This window comes from Polypterus senegalus, chromosome 4 (assembly GCF_016835505.1).
Source record: "Polypterus senegalus isolate Bchr_013 chromosome 4, ASM1683550v1, whole genome shotgun sequence".
NCBI lineage: Eukaryota > Metazoa > Chordata > Cladistia > Polypteriformes > Polypteridae > Polypterus > Polypterus senegalus.
The window spans coordinates 3,463,723-3,482,968 of record NC_053157.1 but is presented as its reverse complement, the minus strand read 5'-3'; the positions used below and the strand labels follow the sequence as shown (position 1 = coordinate 3,482,968).

Genomic DNA, 19,246 nt, shown 5'->3' with positions numbered 1-19,246 from the left:
ATGACAATTAAAAATGAGCAGAGCAGACACCCAGGCAAACAACACTGAATCATGAAAGGCTGCAACTAACCACTAATTAGTAAGTGGATTAATTAAACAATTAGAAAACCTGGAAAAGTAGGATAAAATTATCTCTCTATTATAAAAAAAAAAAAGGAAAAGCAGGGCGACGAGATGTGATCTTCGCGGAAGACACTTGAAAGACCATGAGACGCAAACAATATCAAATAAGAGAGCACAGCCAGCAAACACTGAGTCGTGTGAAGGCACGTAGCGCACAGATCCTGTGCTCTCCGCATATATAAAGCGCATAAGGACAATGCGTTCTGATGAAACGTCAACGACTAAGCAAAGAAGAAAGAGCAGCGAAAAGAGACCCAAAAGTGTTGGAGTGAAAAAAAGGCAGATAAAAGGTTATGAAAGCAGTGGAATTCGAAAGGCTCATACAAACGATGGCGCGATACACACGCAGAGAAAGGTACAGAATATGAAAGCAGGAAAATTCAAAAGTATTGTAGCGTCCCAGCCATGTTGAAGCCTTTTTTGTTTTAAGTGACTGTTAGGTCCGATTGAGGGAGGGCGGAGTACAGCATGGAAGACTGATAGCGGGGTATTGATTGATGGGGTTGAGACCCGGGGTTGGAGAGGGTGCTAGAAAGTTGTTTGGGGTTACAAAGTCGGCGATTGTTCAAGTAAAACTTTTGTGACGCTTTATTACGTCAGTCGCTACAGTATCAAAAAATAAAAAAGATAGTAAAGATCGCATTAGCGCAAACAAAAGGAAATTAATCATCAGGACCAGGTGTATAGCAGGACAAAGCGAGGTCAGAAATAAAAGGCAAAGAGCAGAAAACAAAGTCTTTTCGCCTTCGTAGCATTCAATGCACAAAACGTAGATTTACACAATAACGGACCATACGCTATGAGAATCTGTGGTCCCGCAACAGTTTAATTTCAAAGAAAACACAATTTGGTCAGGTGCCTATTTATGATCACGGAGAAGCGATCACAATGCAGAGCAGCAGCGGCTGGACAGGCTTTAAAATGATCGACGCTGCCCCCCCCCTTTCACAACGCAAGCTGCGAGAAAGGCATTTAACCACACCGGGGGCCGGAAATAAAGGACAAGTATTGTTTTTACAACGTCACGCGAGACAAGGCAGTGAGCCATCATTTAAAGCAAGTCCATAGACATCTAACCTGGCAGTTGTTGGATTGCTTTTGGCAGACGTGCATCATGTGCTCCCAGCTCTTAAAACAACGACATGCAACAAGCAGAACAGGCAGCTCACCGGCAGCGGAAAGACAGCAGATGATCCGACGGCATCTCCTTAGCGTGCTCAGCGCCGCCCCCCCTTCGCAATGCGAGCAGCGTTATACGTCCTGCGAGAAAGAAAGAGATGTAACCACACCTGGGGCTGGAAATAAAGGACAAGTATATTTTTTACAAAAGTTTTTGAAGTAAAAGTGAAAATAATGCATATGTAACAATTCCCATGAAAACAATCTCTTTAAATTGTATATCCGGTAAACCAAACGTGGGGGTGGTGGGCGAGAGAAGTGAGCAGGGGGCGGAGCCCCCTAGTTGTTTAAAAGAAAAAAATACATTATTCCCATATAACAGCTTGGTACATTTTAGTATATAATATATTATACATACACATACTAGGGGTCTTTGCCCCCTACTCGCTTCGCTTGCCCAACCCACAACAAAAGGAGGTGCGCTTCACACTAGCCATTTCTCATTGCTGCCGCTCGCGTTGTGAAGGGAGATGCGGTCGGATCAGCTGCTGTCGTTCTGCTGCTAGCTGCTACCGAGCTGTGTGATCTGCTTGTCGCGCTGCACGTCGATCATTTAAAAGCCTGTACAGCATCTGTCCTTTTGTCTCATGGGATGTTAAAATATCTCTGAGAAATTGTTTGTAAGTAGGGTGTGACGTGCAAGATATAACAGATATATATTTTTTTTGTCCAAACTTAGTTTTCTAATTTCTATATTGTTCCCAAAACACAGAACTTGGGAAAGAACAGTTCACTTAATTAGCCCAGGAGTCTAATTAAAAACGGAAGCTGGTTGAAACAAAAACCTGCAGCCACAGGGGCTCCCCAGGACCGAGGTTGGGAAACACTGCTCTATATCGTTGATCTAATTCACGGATGTTGAACTCCAGTCCTGGAGGGTCACAGTGGCTGCAGGTTTTCATTGTAACCCTTTTCCTAATCGGCGACCAGGGCTCACTGCTAATTAACTTCTTTTCCCTTCTGTTTGACAGCCCTGTGTTTAAGGATTCAGTTCTCTGAAATGATTCTTTTTATCATTAAATTGTAGCCAAAAAGAAATGAGACATGAAATGAGCTGACAAATGACCAGCTAAATTGGGGCTTCAAACTCGAACCAATTTCACTCCAACCAACCTCTTGATGAAAAGCCAATTCTTGCTGTTAATTAAACTTGTTATTTAAATCCATGGCTTGTTGTTGCTCTCATTCTGCCACAGCATACATTTCCAAAACTGTTGATTTTCTGTTTTTTCCAAGAACACCGTCAAAATGGTTTGGTGACCTGAGAGATCAACTTTCTTTATTTCCCCATATTGTGTGATGGGCACAGGTGAGCTGGTCATATGGCAGCTTGTTTCGTGTCTCGTTATTGTTTGGCTGCTAATTAAGGAAAAAGAAACAATTAAGGGGCCTGAGTCAAGTTAATTAAAACTAAGGCAAAAGAAGATAACTAGCAGCAAAACGGGTCACTAATGAAGAAGATGGTTAGAATGAAAACCTGCAGCCACTGCGGCCCTCCAGGACCGGAGTTCAACACCCCTGATCTAATTGAAAAGTACTATGGCAGGCAACCATGAATGGGGCAATGGACACCAGAACAAAAGTCATGTTGTGTCATTTTCTAACCCGCTTAGTCTTGAACAAGCACACAGGGGTCTGCTGGAGCCTATTTCAGGTAGCACAGGGTGCAAGGCAGGAACAAACGGTGAACAGGGCACCAGTCCTTCAAAGGGCACACACACACACCCATCACACACTCGGGACAATTTAGCATCGCCACTCCACCTAACCTGCATGTCTTTGGGCTGTAGGAGGAAGCCCAAACATTGACAGGGAGAACATGCAAACTCCATGCAGGGAGGACCAGGACGTGAACCCCGGCCTCCTTAGCGCGAGGAACAACAGTACCACTGTGACACCGTGCAAGCCCACCAGAAGGGCTGCATCATTTTCTTCTTCCTACTCCTTCTACATTGGTCGTGCATTTTACAAAACAGGATTTAGTTACCCGACTCCTACTGCCATCTGTTCCCTCTGATACGCCCACATTGCCCTTGACCTGTGAAGCTGTAATGATGAAGGAACTGGACCTCTGAGATTCACAGTGCCCTCGGGTTCAGGTTCCACGCCTCTGACCATTGAGGTCCACAACATCAGCATGTATTTGAAAGGTCAAGGACTTGTCATTGAGGAGCTCCAGTCCAAAGAGACTTAAGGATTACTCACCATGACCTCGGAGGTCCATTGCTAGGACTCTGCAAGTAACTCGGCTGGTCATTGATGCCTACAGGAAAAGTCAGACAGAGACACAGGAATTGTGTTAACCTTTTCTACTCCATCCATCTAATTTGCGCAACAACATAGAACATGTGAACAATCTGACCGAGAACAGGACATTTAACCCAATAAAGCTCACCGTTCCTATCCCCACTTCATATTTTCTAAAATAACATCAAGTTGAGTTTTGAAGGTCCCTAATGTCCTGCTGTCTACCATGTTACTTGGTCACTTATTGCATATGTCTGTGGTTCTCTGTGGGAAAAGCACTATATAAATAAAATGTATTGTTATTTATTGCTCTGTATAAAGAAAATTTTCAAATGTTTTTGTGAAATTTACCCTTATGTTTCCAATGGTGTCTCCAATATTCTTGATGAACTCATTTTAAAGTCAGTCTCGATCCACTGCACTGATTCACGTCATCATTTTAAACACTTCAGTCATTTCTCCTCTTAATCTTCTTTTGCTTAAACTGTAAAGGCTCAGCTCTTTAAATCTTATTCATCCCCTGTAGCCCTGGAGTCAGCCTAGTTGCTCTTCTCTGAACTTTCTCTGGTGTTGCTATGTCCTTTTTGTAGCCTGGAGACCAAAACTGCATATAATATTCCAGATGAGGCCTCACCGGTGTGTTATAAAGTCTGAGAAGAACCTCCTGTGACTTGCACTCCACACATCAGGCCGCTATATAACCTAACTTTCTCTTAACATTCTTAATGGCTTCTGGACACTGCCTGGAAGTTGATAGTGACAAGTCCACTGCGACTCCTCCTAAGTCCTACTCATAAAGTGTACAGTGGGATGCAAAAGTTTGGGCAACCTTATTAATAGTCATTATTTTCCTCTATAAATCATTGGTTGTTACGATACAAAATGTCAGTTAAATATATCATATAGGAGACACACACAGTGATATTTGAGAAGTGAAATGAAGTTTATTGGATTTACAGAAAGTGTGTAATAATTGTTCAAACAAAATCAGGCAGGTGCATAAATTTGGGCACCACAAAAAAGAAATGAAATCAATATTTAGTAGATCCGCCTTTTGCAGAAATTCCAGCCTCTAAACGCTTCCTGTAGGTTCCAATGAGAGTCTGGATTGTGGTTGAAGGTATTTTGGACCATTCCTCTTTACAAAACATCTCGAGTTCATTCAGGTTTGATGGCTTCCGAGCATGGACAGCTCTCTTTAACTCACACCACAGATTTTCAATTCTATTCAGGTCTGGGGACTGAGATGGCCATTCCAGAACGTTGTACTTGTTCCTCTGCATGAATGCCTTAGTGGATTTTGAGCAGTGTTTCGGGTCGTTGTCTTGTTGAAAGATCCAGCCCGCGCAGCTTCAGCTTTGTCACTGATTCCTGGACATTGGTCTCCAGAATCTGCTGATACTGAGTGGAATCCATGCGTCCCTCAACTTTGACAAGATTCCCAGTCCCTGCACTGGCCACACAACCCCACAGCATGATGGAACCACCACCATATTTAACTGTAGGTAGCAGGTGTTTTTCTTGGAATGCTGTGTTCTTTTTCCTCCATGCATAACGCCCCTTGTTATGCCCAAATAACTCCATTTTAGTTTCATCAGTCCACAGCACCTTATTCCAAAATGAAGCTGGCTTGTCCAAATGTGCTTGAGCAGACCTCAAGCGGTTCTGTTTGTGCTTCCTCTTCATCACTCTCGCATACAGCATCTCCTTGTGTAAAGTGCGCCCAATGGTTGAACGATGCCCAGTGACTCCATCTGCTGCAAGATGATGTTGGAGGTCTTTGGTGCTGGTCTGTGGGTTGACTCTGACTGTTCTCACCATTCGTCGCTTCTGTCTATCCGAAATCTTTCTTGGTCTGCCACTTCGAGCCTTAACTTGAACTGAGCCTGTGGTCTTCCATTTCCTCAATATGTTCCTAACTGTGGAAACAGACAGCTTCAATCTCTGGGACAGCTTTCTGTATCCTTCCCCTAAACCATGATGGTGAACAATCTTTGTCTTCAGGTCATTTGAGAGTTGTTTTGTGACCCCCATGTTGCTACTCTTCAGAGAAAATTAAAGGAGGAGGGAAACTTACAATGGACCCCCTTAAATACTCGGATTCACCTGTGTATGTAGGTCAGGGGTCACTGAGCTTACCAAGCCAATTGGAGTTCCAATAATTAGTTCGAAAAGTTTGGGAATCAATAAAATGACAAATTTATGCACCTGCCTGATTTTGTTTGAACAATTATTGCACACTTTCTGTAAATCCAATAAACTTCATTTCACTTCTCAAATATCACTTTGTGTGTCTCCTATATGATATAAACTGCTCAAAAAAATTAAAGGAACACTTTGAAAACACATCAGATCTCAATGGGAAAAAGAAATCCTCCTGGATATCTATACTGATATAGACTGGGTAATGTGTTAGGAACGAAAGGATGCCACATCGTTTGATGAAAATGATCAACCTACAGAGCCCTGAATTCAAAGACGCCCCAAAAATCAGAGTGAAACAATGATGTGGCAGGCTAGTCCATTTTGCCAAAATTTAATTGCAGCAACTCCAAATTGTACGCAGCACTTTGTATGGCCCCTGTGTTCTTGTATACATGCCTGACAACATCGGTGCATGCTTCTAATGAGATGACAGATGGTGTTGTGGGGGATCTCCTCCCAGATCTGGACCAGGGCATCACTGAGCTCCTGGACAGTCTGAGGTGCAACCTGGTGGCATTGGATGGACCAAAACATAATGTCCCAGAGGTGTTCTATTGGATTTAGGTCAGGAAAGTGTGGTGGCCAGTCAATGGTATCAATTCCTTCATCCTCCAGGAACTGCCTGCATACTCTCACCACATGAGGCCAGGAATTGTCGTGCACCAGGAGCCACTGTACCAGCATAGGGTCTGACAATGGGTCCAAGGATTTCATCCTGATACCTAATGGCAGCCAAGGTGCCTTTGTCAAGCCTGTAACGGTCTGTGTGACCCTCCATGGATATGCCTCCCCAGACAATCATTAACCCACCACCAAACTGCTCATGCTGAATGATGTTACAGGCAGCATAATGTTCTCCATGGCTTCTCCAGACCCTTTCACTTCTGTCACGTGCTCAGGGTGAACCTGCTGTCATCTGTAAAAAGCACAGGGCACCAGTGGTGCATCTGCCAATTCTGGTATTCTATGGCGAATGCCAATCGAGCTGCATGCTGCTGGGCAGTGAGCTCAGGGCCCATTAGAGGACATGGGGCCCTTGGGTCACCCTCATGAAGTCTTTCTGGTTGTTTGGTCAGAGACATTCACACCAGTGGCCTGCTGGAGGTCATTTTGTAGGGCTCTGGCAGTGCTCATCCTGTTCCTCCTTGCCCAAAGGAGCAGATACTGGTCCTGCTGATGGGTTATGGACCTTCTATGGCCCTCTCCAGCTCTCCTAGAGTAACTGCTTGTCTCCTAGAATCTCCTCCATGCCCTTGAGACTGTGCAGGGAGACACAGCAAACCTTCTGGCAATGACACGTATTGATGTGCCATCCTGGAGAAGTTGGACTACCTGTGCAACCTCTGTAGGGTCCAGGTATCGCCTCATGCTACCAGTAGTGACACTGACTGTAGCCAAATGCAAAACTAGTGAAGAAACAGAAAAGATGAGGAGGGAAAATGTCAGTGGCCTCCACCTGTTAAACCATTCCTGTTTTGGGGGTCATCTCATTGTTGCCCCTCTAGTGCATCTGTTGTTAATTTCATTAACACCACAGCAGCTGAAACTGATTAACAACCCCCTCTGCTACTTAACTGACCAGATTAATATCCCATAAGTTTCATTGACTTGATGCTATACTCTGATTAAAAAGTGTTCCTTTAATTCTTTTGAGCAGTATATTTAACTGACATTTTTTATCGTAACAACCAACGATTTATACAGGAAAATAATGACGATTAACAAGGTTGCCCAAACTTTTGCATCCCACTGTACTTTTCATTTTCTGACCTCCCATTGTGTATTCAAACCCCACATTTTTATTTCCTACGTGTCATATACATTAACTGGCATTAAATCTCATTGGCCACAAATCTGCCCAAGATTGTTTTTCATTTACATGCCTGAAATCTTAACAGATCAGTGACACAAGATGTGACAAAATACTTAGGCATAAATTGTAGAAACTATTATAAAAAATAAATTAGAAAAGTACCAGATGTTTAGTATGTTATTTTCACAACAGCAAGCATTGGTTTTTGAGAAAAAGATCCTACCAAAGCAAACTGAGATTAGAACATTAGAAGACTCTAGACGAGAACAGACCATTCAGCCCAACGAAGCTCACCAGTCCTATCCACTTGTTTCCTCTAAGAAAACATCAAGTCGAGTTTTGAAAGTGCCTAACGTGATTTTTTTGGATTGGGCAACTGCATTCGTGGACAAAAGCAAAGCATACGATAGAACTGACGTGGACTTTCACAAAGCGTTTGGCTCCATCATCCCACACTGAAGATGAATTTTAAAACGAGAAGCTGCAAGCATCAGAGGTCACCTCCAAATCTGGAGCTCAAGTTGGCTACCAGCAGGAGACAAACAGCACAGAGAAAAGGAGAGTGGAGTCCCTCAGATGGTCTCTCCTCAGTCCATTCCTTTTTCTGGTTTCTATTAATGAGATTTATTTCAGTATTGTTCATAAACCTGTGAAATCTGACGATGAAATTAAAATTGGAGGAATGTCAGACCACTGAGGATCCAGCAAGAACAATTCAAAAAACGCCTGGACAAGCTTCAGAACTGGCCGCACACTTGGAAAATGGAGAAAAGTGGAAAGTGGTGTCATATCTCAGCCAGGGTTTCTCTCTCTGGCTGGGCTTCAAAGTCTCTCTTTACGTCATTTTTTGTTCAATTTTTGAGACATTGAAGTCTGTTTAAGTTCCCTTTGTTTATTGTCGGCTTTGTTTTCTATGCCGTTGTTATGTTCTTTGTGTTTTGTGGGTGGTCCTTCAAGAAGCGGAGCCGTCCTGCCAATCACTGCTAGAAACTGTATAAATCTGGAGGGTCTTCCACAGAACCCTGGCAGGTTCATCTTGAAAGCGCTAGGGAGTGGTGAGTTACAGTGATCTTCTACACTTATTGTGATTTCCAGAGTTTGACTTCATGCTCTGTTTTTGACTTCATTTTGGCTTTCTGAACTGTGACTTTGGTTGCTTTATTGCAGTGTTTCTTAAACTAGGGGTCACAACACATTTTAGGTCAGATGATGTCTGCACATAAGGTCGTGTTTTGAGTCATAAATTACAATAGTATTGAATGAGAAATGGTTGCAAACGGTGTGTAAAATGCCTGGCAATGGGTAACCGCTTGCAAGGGGGAAAAAAATTCCCCCCAGGTGATGACAACTTGGGTGATTTTTCAAGGGGTCCTGGATATCATTTGGTGGTGATTCTCCAAGGGGGTGGGGATTGGGGTAAGGACAATGATTGGTGGCAGTTTTACAAGGCTGCTGGACCCTATAGAAAAGGCCCCCAAGGGTCATGAAGACACACAAAAGGTGAAATTGGGCTGTGATTAAAAACAAGTTTAAGAACCACTACCTTATTACTTTGGGCAAATCCTCTTGCTTTTGCGCTCTATGGAGCTTCATTGATATTGAAGAGCATTTTGTGAAGAATAAAATCTTTTATTTTTATCAAGACTCTTCATAGCCTTTTTGAATCTAACCAGGGTTTTTTTTTATTGGATTTCCCCCTCTAGTAGGCATTTTTAGAAATGCTTTTGGGGTTTACATGCTTTAGGACTCCCAGTCACAACAAGTGCTATATGTGGACAAAAGAAACATCCATCCATCCATTATCCAACCCGCTATATCCTAACTACAGGGTCACGGGGGTCTGCTGGAGCCAATCCCAACAACAACAACAACATTTATTTCTATAGCACATTTTCATACAAACAGTAGCTCAAAGTGCTTTACATATTAAAGAATAGAAAAATGAAAGACACAATTATAAAACAAAATAAATCAACATTAATTAACATCGAATAAGAGTAAGGTTCAATGGCCAGGGGGGACAGAAAAACAAAAACTCCAGACGGCTGGAGAAAAAATAAAATCTGTAGGGATTCCAGACCATGAGACCACCTGACCAGTCCCCTCTGGGCAGACAGGCAACGCAGGGCGTAAGGCAGGAATCAAACCCCGGGCAGGGCGCCAGCCCACCACAGCAAAAAAAACATCAATTGTAAATACAAGACAGGAGATAGTGACCTACTGGAAGCAGCTGCTGAAAAGAATTTAGGTGTTTATGGTGACATAACTTTTTCTTCATCTAACCAATGCACAGAAGCAATTCATCCATCCATTTTCTAACCTGCCAAATCCAAATACAGGGTCACGGGGGTCTGCTGGAGCCAATCCCAGCCAACACAGGGCACAAGGCAGGAACCAATCCTGGGCAGGGTGCCAACCCACCACAGGACACACACCCACACACCAAGCACACACTAGGGCCAATTTAGAATCGCCAATCCACCTAACCTGCATGTCTTTTGACTGTGGGAGGAAACCCACGCAGACACGGGGAGAACATGCAAACTCCACGCAGGGAGGACCCGGGAAGCGAACCCGGGTCTCCTAACTGCGAGGCAGCAGCGCTACCACTGCGCCACCGTGCCGCCCCAGAAGCAATTCAAAAAAGGTAAATGAAATGTTAGGATATATCGTAAAAGCTGATGAATTGAAGTCAAGGGACATTATGCCTAAACGTTATATTGCAGTAGTAAGACCACATCTGGAGTGTTGTGTGCAGTTCTGGTAATCACGCCACAAGAATGGCATAGCAGCACTTGAAGCTGTGCCTGCGAGTGCAACCAGGTGCATCCCTAGTACTGAAGGACATGTTGAACAGTGACATACTCCTAGAATTAAACCTGTTTCAGTCTCGAGTCGTGGGGACCTAATCAATGTCTTCAAAATTCTCAAAAGACATTGATAAAGGAGATCCAGGAGAATTTATTCAACTTAATGATGAATCACATATTTGAAGACACCTAGTGGAGACTAAGGGGAAGTGCATTTGCGATTAAAGCCAGGACCTCTTTACACAAGGAGTTGTGGGAATCTGAAACAAACTACCGAGACATGGAAGAATCTGGATGAGACATGGGGACAGCTTAGCTGCTAGCTATACAAATAAGCGACAAATGGACCGAATGGTCTCTGCTCATTTGTCAAATTTCTTATGTTCTAACCAGTATTCCTTTTACCTCAAGACCTTATAAGGTTCATTACAGTGCAAGGGGAACCCTTTGTATTGAGGAAGAGAAAACATTATTATTTAACTCCCAGATATCAAGGACTGTGTTTTGAGTTGATTGTGCTGCAGAGAGCTTGTTCCTCATTTATGCAGAAAAGGAGTTGGGCTGTGTGCACAGCATTAAGGGACTAACTTTTATCATTTATAAGAAATGCTGACCTCTGATACTAACAGAAGGCCCTGTGAAGAATGTAAGCTCTTTATAACTAATGTAATGAACTGTAAGAATGTTTAAATTGGCTCTAAGTGTGCATCATTAGATTACTTAGGAATGCAAATGGCTGTTTGTTCTGTGTTTTAGGATACTCCAGTATGTCATAAATTAAGATTTAACCTTAAGCTATGTATAACCTTGAAATGAACTGCTAAGGGTTTTTTTTTTTCTTTTCTAGGATATGAAAGAGAGAACGTTTTTACTTTAGGTATTCTGCCAACATCCAAATCAGTTGGCTGCGTTGGGAAGAGGCAGTCTCACCTTCTCTCTAACTCACCAAGAATTAAGAATAAAGAAATTATTTTGACTTAAATTGGGTTCAAGTTCTTCCGTTGTTTTCCGACTTCAGCGCTCACAGTATTTTTAACAGCAATTGCTTTGTAAAGCACGTTGTCATTGTGCTGACTAAGGAAGGGGCTATACCAGCTGCAGATTCTTAGAGGGATAAGTAGAGAGTAGTAGAGAGATAAGTTAAGTAGATTCTTAACACCATAGGCCTGCTTTGAAATAAGTACATTTATAAAAACAATGGCCGAATGGATTTACAAATAAAACTTGTCATGAACATTTTGTAAATGGCAGTGGGGTAGAGCTTACAATAACTTACAATTACATAGACTGTATGACGGGTGGCGTCGGCCATTACCCGACTGGGACACCAATAGAATGGAAGAACCAGGGGAGCGAGAATTGCTGAGGCAATACCACCCCGAGACGCTCCTGGATGGTTGTGACACCATGGTTTCCCACACGGCATACTGAGAGCTGGAGTTTGGTGCAGTGCAGCTGGGTTCTGCGTGGGCCACCAGGGGGAGCTGCAGAACTATTCTCTGGATTTCCACCACACCTGGGAGTGATTCCAGGAAATCCCAATGAACCACCTGGAGCACATGCAGGTGCTGAATAAAAGGAGCCACCTCACTCCATGCAGAGAGCCGGAGGTGGGAGGAGTTGGATGAAGTTGGCCGGGAGAGAAGTGGAGGCGCCTGATTATTGGTGCTTTGGACTGTATTGTGCTGTGGGGAGCGAAAGAAAAGCACTCCCCGACTGTGAATTAAAACGTGTGCTCTGTGGCAAAGTCGTGTCCTGTAAGTCTGTATCGAGTTAGGGTGGCTGTACGCGCCCCTGGGCTTCACAACTGTAAAGATTGCAGGCCGGAAAATGAACACCTTTCAGCACTGGGTATTCACAAATGGCATCCCATTCCCAGAAATGGTAGGATGCTGTGTAAAATGTAAAAAGGAACAGAATGTGACGATTTGCAAATTATTTAAACCCATATTTCATTGAAAATAGAACAGCCTCTTTTGTGAGTCATTTTGGATAAAAGCATCTGCTTAGTATATTAATGGACATCTGTGTGAACACAAGGGGGTGCTGTTGTGCTACAGTGCATCCCTGAACTCTGACTGCTGCAAATAATTAATAAGCAGAAATTTTATTGTTTTAAGGCAAATGTCTGCTCATTTTAAATTTAATGTTTCAAAAAAGTTGGGACAGGGCAACAAAAGACTGGAAAAGTTGTCTAATGCGGAAAAAAAACCCACCTGGTAGCGCTAGTAAGGTTAACTTGGAGCAGGTCAGTCACATGATTGGTTATAAAAAGAGCATCCCAGAAAGGCGGACCTCCTCAGAATTAAAGATGGGAGGGTGGGGTTTGAGTGACAATAGAAGAGTAATGTTCTTCAATGTAAAATTGCAAAGAATTTGGGGAATTTATCCTCTATGGGACACTTGGGCAGAGGCAGTGATGCTGTAAGAATTATGTTTCTGTACTTCTCTAGCGCCTTCAACACCATCCAACCTCTGCTCCTTAGAGACAAGCTGACAGAGATGGCAGTAGATTCACACCTGGTGTCCTTGGAGGATGGTGGACGATCTTACAGACAGACCTCAATATGTGCGTCTCATGAACTGCAGGTCTGACATGGTGGTCAGCAGCACAGGAGCGCTGCAGGGGACTGGACTTTCATAGATCAGACTTCCAATACAACTCGGAGTCCTGCCACGTGCAAAAGTTCGCTGACAACACTGCTATGGTGGGCTGCATCAGGAGTGGGCAGGAGGAGGAGTATAGGAACCTAATCAAGGACTTTGTTAAATGGTGCGACTCAAACCACCTACAACTGAACACCAGCAAAACCAAGGAGCTGGTGGTGGATTTTAGGAGGCCCAGGCCCCTCATGGACCCCATGATCATCAGAGGTGACTGTGCAGAGGGTGCTGACCTATAAATACCTGGGAGTGCAGCTGGATGATAAACTGGACTGGACTGCCAATACTGATGATCTGTACAAGAGAGGACAGGTCCGACTATACTTCATTAGAAGGCTGGCGTCCTTCAACATCTGCTGCAGATGTTCTATCAGACGGTTGTGGCGAGCGCCCTCTTCTACGTGGTGGTGTGCTGGGGAGGCAGCATTAGGAAGATGGACGCCTCACGCCTGGACAAACTGGTGAGGAAGGCAAGCTCTATTGTAGGCACGAAGCTGGACAGTTTGACATCCGTGGCAGAGCGACGGGCGCTGAGCAGGCTCCTGTCAATCATGGAGAATCCACTAAACAGGATCATCTCCAGACAGAGGAGCAGCTTCAGCGACAGACTGCTGTCACCGTCCTGCTCCACTGACAGACTGAGGAGACCCCACACTATGCGACTCTTCAATTCCACCCTTAAAGGTTAGCATTATATAAAGTTATTGTCTGTTATACCTGCATTGTTATCACTCTGATATTTAATATTGTTCTTTATCAGTATGCTGCTGCTGGAGTATGGGAATTTCCCCTTGGGATGAATAAAGTATCTATCCATCATATAATTAATAGAGTCAGAGAATCTGGAGAAATCTCTGCGCACATTGGACAAGGCTGGACACCAGTCTTGGGTGTCCATGATCTTCGGGCCCTCACCATTCAGTAGTGGAGATCACAGCATGGGCTGAGCTACACTTTCAAGAAGCACACAGTCCATTGCTACCTCTACAAAGGCAAGTTAAACTCTACCATGCAAAGAAGAAACCACGATCGAGAAACGCCTCCACCACCTTCTCTGGGCTGGAGCTAATTAATGATGGACTGAGGTGAAGTGGGAAACTGCAGTGGTGTGACGAATCAAAATGTGAAAATTGTATTGGGAAATCATGGCCTTCATGTCCTTCTGGCTTACAAGGAGAGGGACCATCCAGCTTGTTATCAGCATACAGTTTAAAAGAACAGCATCCATGATGGTAGGGGGTATATTAGTGCACATGGCACAACTGGGATGGCACCATTAATGCTGAATGATATCTACATGTCTTGGAGCAACATATGCTGCCATCTTTCTGGGAAGGCCTTGCTTATTTCGACAGTTCAAAATCACATTCTGCACGTATCACAGCAGCATGGCTCCGTAGTAGAAGAGCCCACCTGCTAAAGTGGCCTGCTTATCCAATGAAAACATTGTGTTATGATACATAAAATATGACAAAATGTCACCCCAAACTGACCAGCAGCTGAAATTCTACTTCAGGTGAGGATGGGACAACATTTCACTTTCAGAACTACAGCAGTTTGTCTCCTCAGCTCCCAAACATTCACAGGGTGTTGCGAGAAGAAGAGGGGATGCAATGCAGTGGTAGACATGGCCCCTAACTCAACTCTTTTGGGAAATGGAGCTGTAGTATTAACTGGGCCTGTCCCTGCTTAGCTACCAGGATGAGTTTAGGGTGGTAAGGCCACAGATTGTTGGTCCTGCACTTGAGGTGGACAACACTATAACTTAATGAGGACAAATGTAAGCAGCCAGAAGCTACCAGTTAGAAATCACTGAATTTTAACCTGAACAGGCTACAATCTGAATGGAGTGAAGACAGTCCACTTCCTCTTCCAAACAAATAAAAATATAAAAAAGAATAAAATAAAGCCATACAGTGAATACTGCCCAAGAAAGTGCAGAATGTCCTCCACCGTGCAGAAGTACCAAAACTGGACCATCAACACCACTCTTGTAGACTCTGAAGATGTGATCACAGTCAAGGATGCTTCATCCTATCGTTCAGGAAAAGAGGAATAAAAACAGGCATCTACACACACAGAGCACCCGCTTACACCATTTTATGTCATCTGCCTCATGTGAAATAGACACGGTGGAGGCTTAGTTGGACCTAAAATGGTTCTGTGCCATTTTTATAAAGAGAATAAGATCCAAGTTTGAACCTTAGAGGGGAACTGATCATGTGAAATGACCCCTGGTTTGTGTGCACATTTGGACGTTACATCCCCAAACCTGTACTTTTAATTCTGCTTTTATTTAATTTCATATTGAATGAAAATGGGTAAGAACTCCATGGGTTTACAGCACTAAGTAAAGCCTGATTTTTACAAAGCTACGGGTCTGAAATAAAAGGGAATTGAAAAGGTTCAAGTCCACCAATATAATGATCAGTTTGGTTATGAGCTGTGAGCCTCTGGACACCACGTTCTAGGGCAGGGGTGCCCAACTTCAGTCCTGGAGGGCCGCAGTGGCTGCAGGTTTTCATTCTAACCCTTCTCTTAATTAGTGACCTGTTTTTTGAATTCATTTTAATTGACTTTGTTTTTAAGAAATATATCCCTGAATTTTTTCATCGTTCCTCTGAAATGCTTCATTTCTTTCCTTAAGTGGCACCCAAACAGAAATGAAATGTGAAGTGAGTGAGCCAACAGCAGACTAACTAAGGCAAAGCCTCAAACTCCAGCCAGTTGCTTAATGAGGCGCTGAGTCTTGTCGTTAATTAAACTCGTTCTTTAATTCTATGGCTTGTTGCTGCTCTCATTGTGCAATAGCAGACATTTCCGAAATTGTGGATTTTCTCTTTTCTAAGAGCAGATCAGCATTCCTGAGACCTTCACCTTTCTTTATTTTCAGATATTGTATGTGTTATACTACATGTTTCTTTATGTCACTATATCTGGACAATACTGTTCACATGTGCATGTTAAATTTGGCACACAGGGGCGCAGCAGTTAGAATTGCTAGCCAAGCATTGGATTAGATAGCCAAAGACAACTGGAGGCTTGTATAGTCAGCTTAAACACAGGTTAGGGTATTTCTGTCCTCTGTCAGCACAAATCTTTTTCCTTATTGGGGGAATGAGAATCGGCATGTAAGCACTATGATATTTCTGTATTTTGTGGAGGAGGAATTCAGCCCTTGTTTGGAGACAGAGAAGACCAGCAAATGAAGCAAGACATTATAAAAGGCTTGGACAGCAGCCAGACCCTTGGAGGCGGAATCGACAAAGTTCGAAGAAAAACCTCCCAGCGTGGTGACGAGAAAATGGCTGACTGTGTTGATCCAGATTTCCCACCTGGATTAAGTCTGTCCAGGCGCCTCTCCGTCTGTAACCGCGTTAACCGTCAGTAAATGTAAGCTAAAAGATATTTTTTCTCATGTGATTCTTGTACCGCCGTAATCACGATGGGAGGGATATCGCCGTTTCTGGTATATTATGATATTGTTTAATTATTTAATATGCCACAATTTCAAAAGAACACATTTCCAAGAGAGCTAATGCCTCTTCAGGAAACAGTATGATGGTCACAGTGTGCTGGTCCTGTTTTGGCTCATTTTGTATCTCATGATTGTTTGGCTGCTAATTAAGGAAAACAAAACAATTGATGGGTCAAAGTCTTCAAGAGCGAGTCAAATAAAATGAATTCAAAAGAAGATAATTAGCAGCAAAAATTAAGAAAAGGGTTAGAATGAAAACCTGCAGCCACTGCGGTCCTCCAGGACTGGAGTTGGGGACCCCTGTTCTAGGGGATCATCAACAGGGGCTGTCATGGAGGGCGAAGTCAAAGAACTACATATGTGTTTGTCCAGTTCTAAAAATAAAAGGGAGAGGTGGCAGAATGCGGAAGTCCAAAACAAAAGAAATCTGTATCAACAATACAGCAGTAATCCCGTCGTCCACTAATTACTTCAAATATGGAACCAATTCAGGGTGCATTTCAAGGTAAAGGAGTCCATGTCTGTTGCTCCTGCACAAAGTAATCCTCTATTTCAACCCTCTCCTCATCATTTAACATGCATGAATGGGAGAAACTGCCAGCATCTAGCTTTGCAAAGCTTGTGGAGATTTAACTCAAGGAGATTTAAAGCTGGAATTGCTGCCAAAGGGACTTTTACAAATTAAAGCCAAGTCACATTAGACGACTTTTCCAGCTATTTTAAGTCGTAGTTTTCATTTACAATTATGGGTGGAATGGTGGCTCTGAGGCTAGGGATCACATAAATGCCCCTGTTGGGCCCCTTGAGCGAGGCCCTTAACCTGCAGTTGCTATGTCCTGGGTATGACGTTAATCTGCATCCAGCCCTGCAAGCAGGTCCTCCAACTTGTAGGAAAACTTGAGGGTTGGTGGCAGGATTGGCACTCCAGCCAAAGTAAAAACAAAAAACAAAACAAACTCCCACTCTTTAGTGTTGTGCTGAGGTGTCACCCGAATCCGGATGGTTCACCGTGTGGTGGGTGCGTCAACGCGCCATAGTCAGCATGTGCTCCCAACCTCTTCCTCCTCCTTCATTTACATAATCATTTCCCGTGAAGCTGACCACCTAATGTGACATTTCTAAGGAGTGAGACCAAATACAGTGGTGTGAAAAACTATTTGCCCCCTTCCTGATTTCTTATTCTTTTGCATGTTTGTCACACAAAATGTTTCTGATCATCAAACACATTTAACCATTAGTCAAATATAACACAAGTAAACACAAAATGCAGTTTTTAAATGATGGTTTTTATTATTTAGGGAGAAAAAAATCCAAACCTACATGGCCCTGTGTGAAAAAGTAATTGCCCCCTTGTTCAAAAATCACCTACCTGTGGTGTATCACACCTGAGTTCAATTTCCGTAGCCATCCCCAGGCCTGATTACTGCCACACCTGTTTCAATCAAGAAATCACTTAAACAGGAGCTGCCTGACACAGAGAAGTAGACCAAAAGCACCTCAAAAGCTAGACATCATGCCAAGATCCAAAGAAATTCAGGAACAAATGAGAACAGAAGTCATTGAGATCTATCAGTCTGGTAAAGGTTATAAAGCCATTTCTAAAGCTTTGGGACTCCAGCGAACCACAGTGAGAGCCATTATCCACAAATGGCAAAAACATGGAACAGTGGTGAACCTTCCCAGGAGTGGCCGGCTGACCAAAATTGCCCCAAGAGCGCAGAGACGTCTCATCCGAGAGGTCACAAAAGACCCCAGGACAACGTCTAAAGAACTGCAGGCCTCACTTGCCTCAATTAAGGTCAGTGTTCACGACTCCACCATAAGAAAGAGACTGGGCAAAAACGGCCTGCATGGCAGATTTCCAAGGCGCAAACCATTGTTAAGCAAAAGAACATTAGGGCTCGTCTCAATTTTGCTAAGAAACATCTCAATGATTGCCAAGACTTTTGGGAAAATACCTTGTGGACTGATGAGACAAAAGTTGAACTTTTGGAAGGCAAATGTCCGATACATCTGTCGTAAAAGGAACACAGCATTTCAGAAAAAGAACATCATACCAACAGTAAAATATGGTGGTGGTAGTGATGGTCTGGGGTTGTTTTGCTGCTTCAGGACCTGGAAGGCTTGCTGTGATAGATGGAACCATGAATTCTACTGTCTACCAAAAATCCTGAAGGAGAATGTCCGCCATCTGTTCGCCAACTCAAGCTGAAGCGATCTTGGGTGCTGCCACAGGACAATGACCCAAAACACACCAGCAAATCCACCTCTGAATGGCTGAAGAAAAACAAAATGAAGACTTTGGAGTGGCCTAGTCAAAGTCCTGACCTGAATCCAATTGAGATGCTATGACCTGCATGACCTTAAAAAGGCGGTTCATGCTAGAAAACCCTCAAATAAAGCTGAATTACAACAATTCTGCAAAGATGAGTGGGCCAAAATTCCTCCAGAGCGCCGTAAAAGACTCATTGCAAGTTATCACAAACGCTTGATTGCAGTTATTGCTGCTAAGGGTGGCCCAACCAGTTATTAGGTTCAGGGGGCAATTACTTTGTCACACAGGGCCATGTAGGTTTGGATTTTTTTTTCTCCCTAAATAATAAAAACCATCATTTAAAAACTGCATTTTGTGTTTACTTGTGTTATATTTGACTAATGGTTAAATGTGTTTGATGATCAGAAACATTTTGTGTGACAAACATGCAAAAGAATAAAAAAATCAGGAAG

At 43.3% G+C, this 19,246-nt stretch overlaps 1 protein-coding gene across 1 annotated transcript in view; it reads right to left on the bottom strand.

The window, feature by feature from the left end:
• Positions 1-15,029, bottom strand: part of LOC120528541 (protein phosphatase methylesterase 1-like) — a 62,596-nt gene extending 47,567 nt beyond the window's left edge. Inside the window, exons 1-2 of the mRNA XM_039752722.1 lie at positions 14,957-15,029; positions 3,508-3,565 (exon numbers count right to left, since the gene is read on the bottom strand). Of these exons, the coding sequence (XP_039608656.1) occupies positions 3,508-3,559 (52 nt within the window). The 5' untranslated portion in view covers positions 3,560-3,565; positions 14,957-15,029. The remainder of the gene's footprint in view (positions 1-3,507; positions 3,566-14,956) is intronic.
• Positions 15,030-19,246: the final 4,217 nt, after the last annotated feature.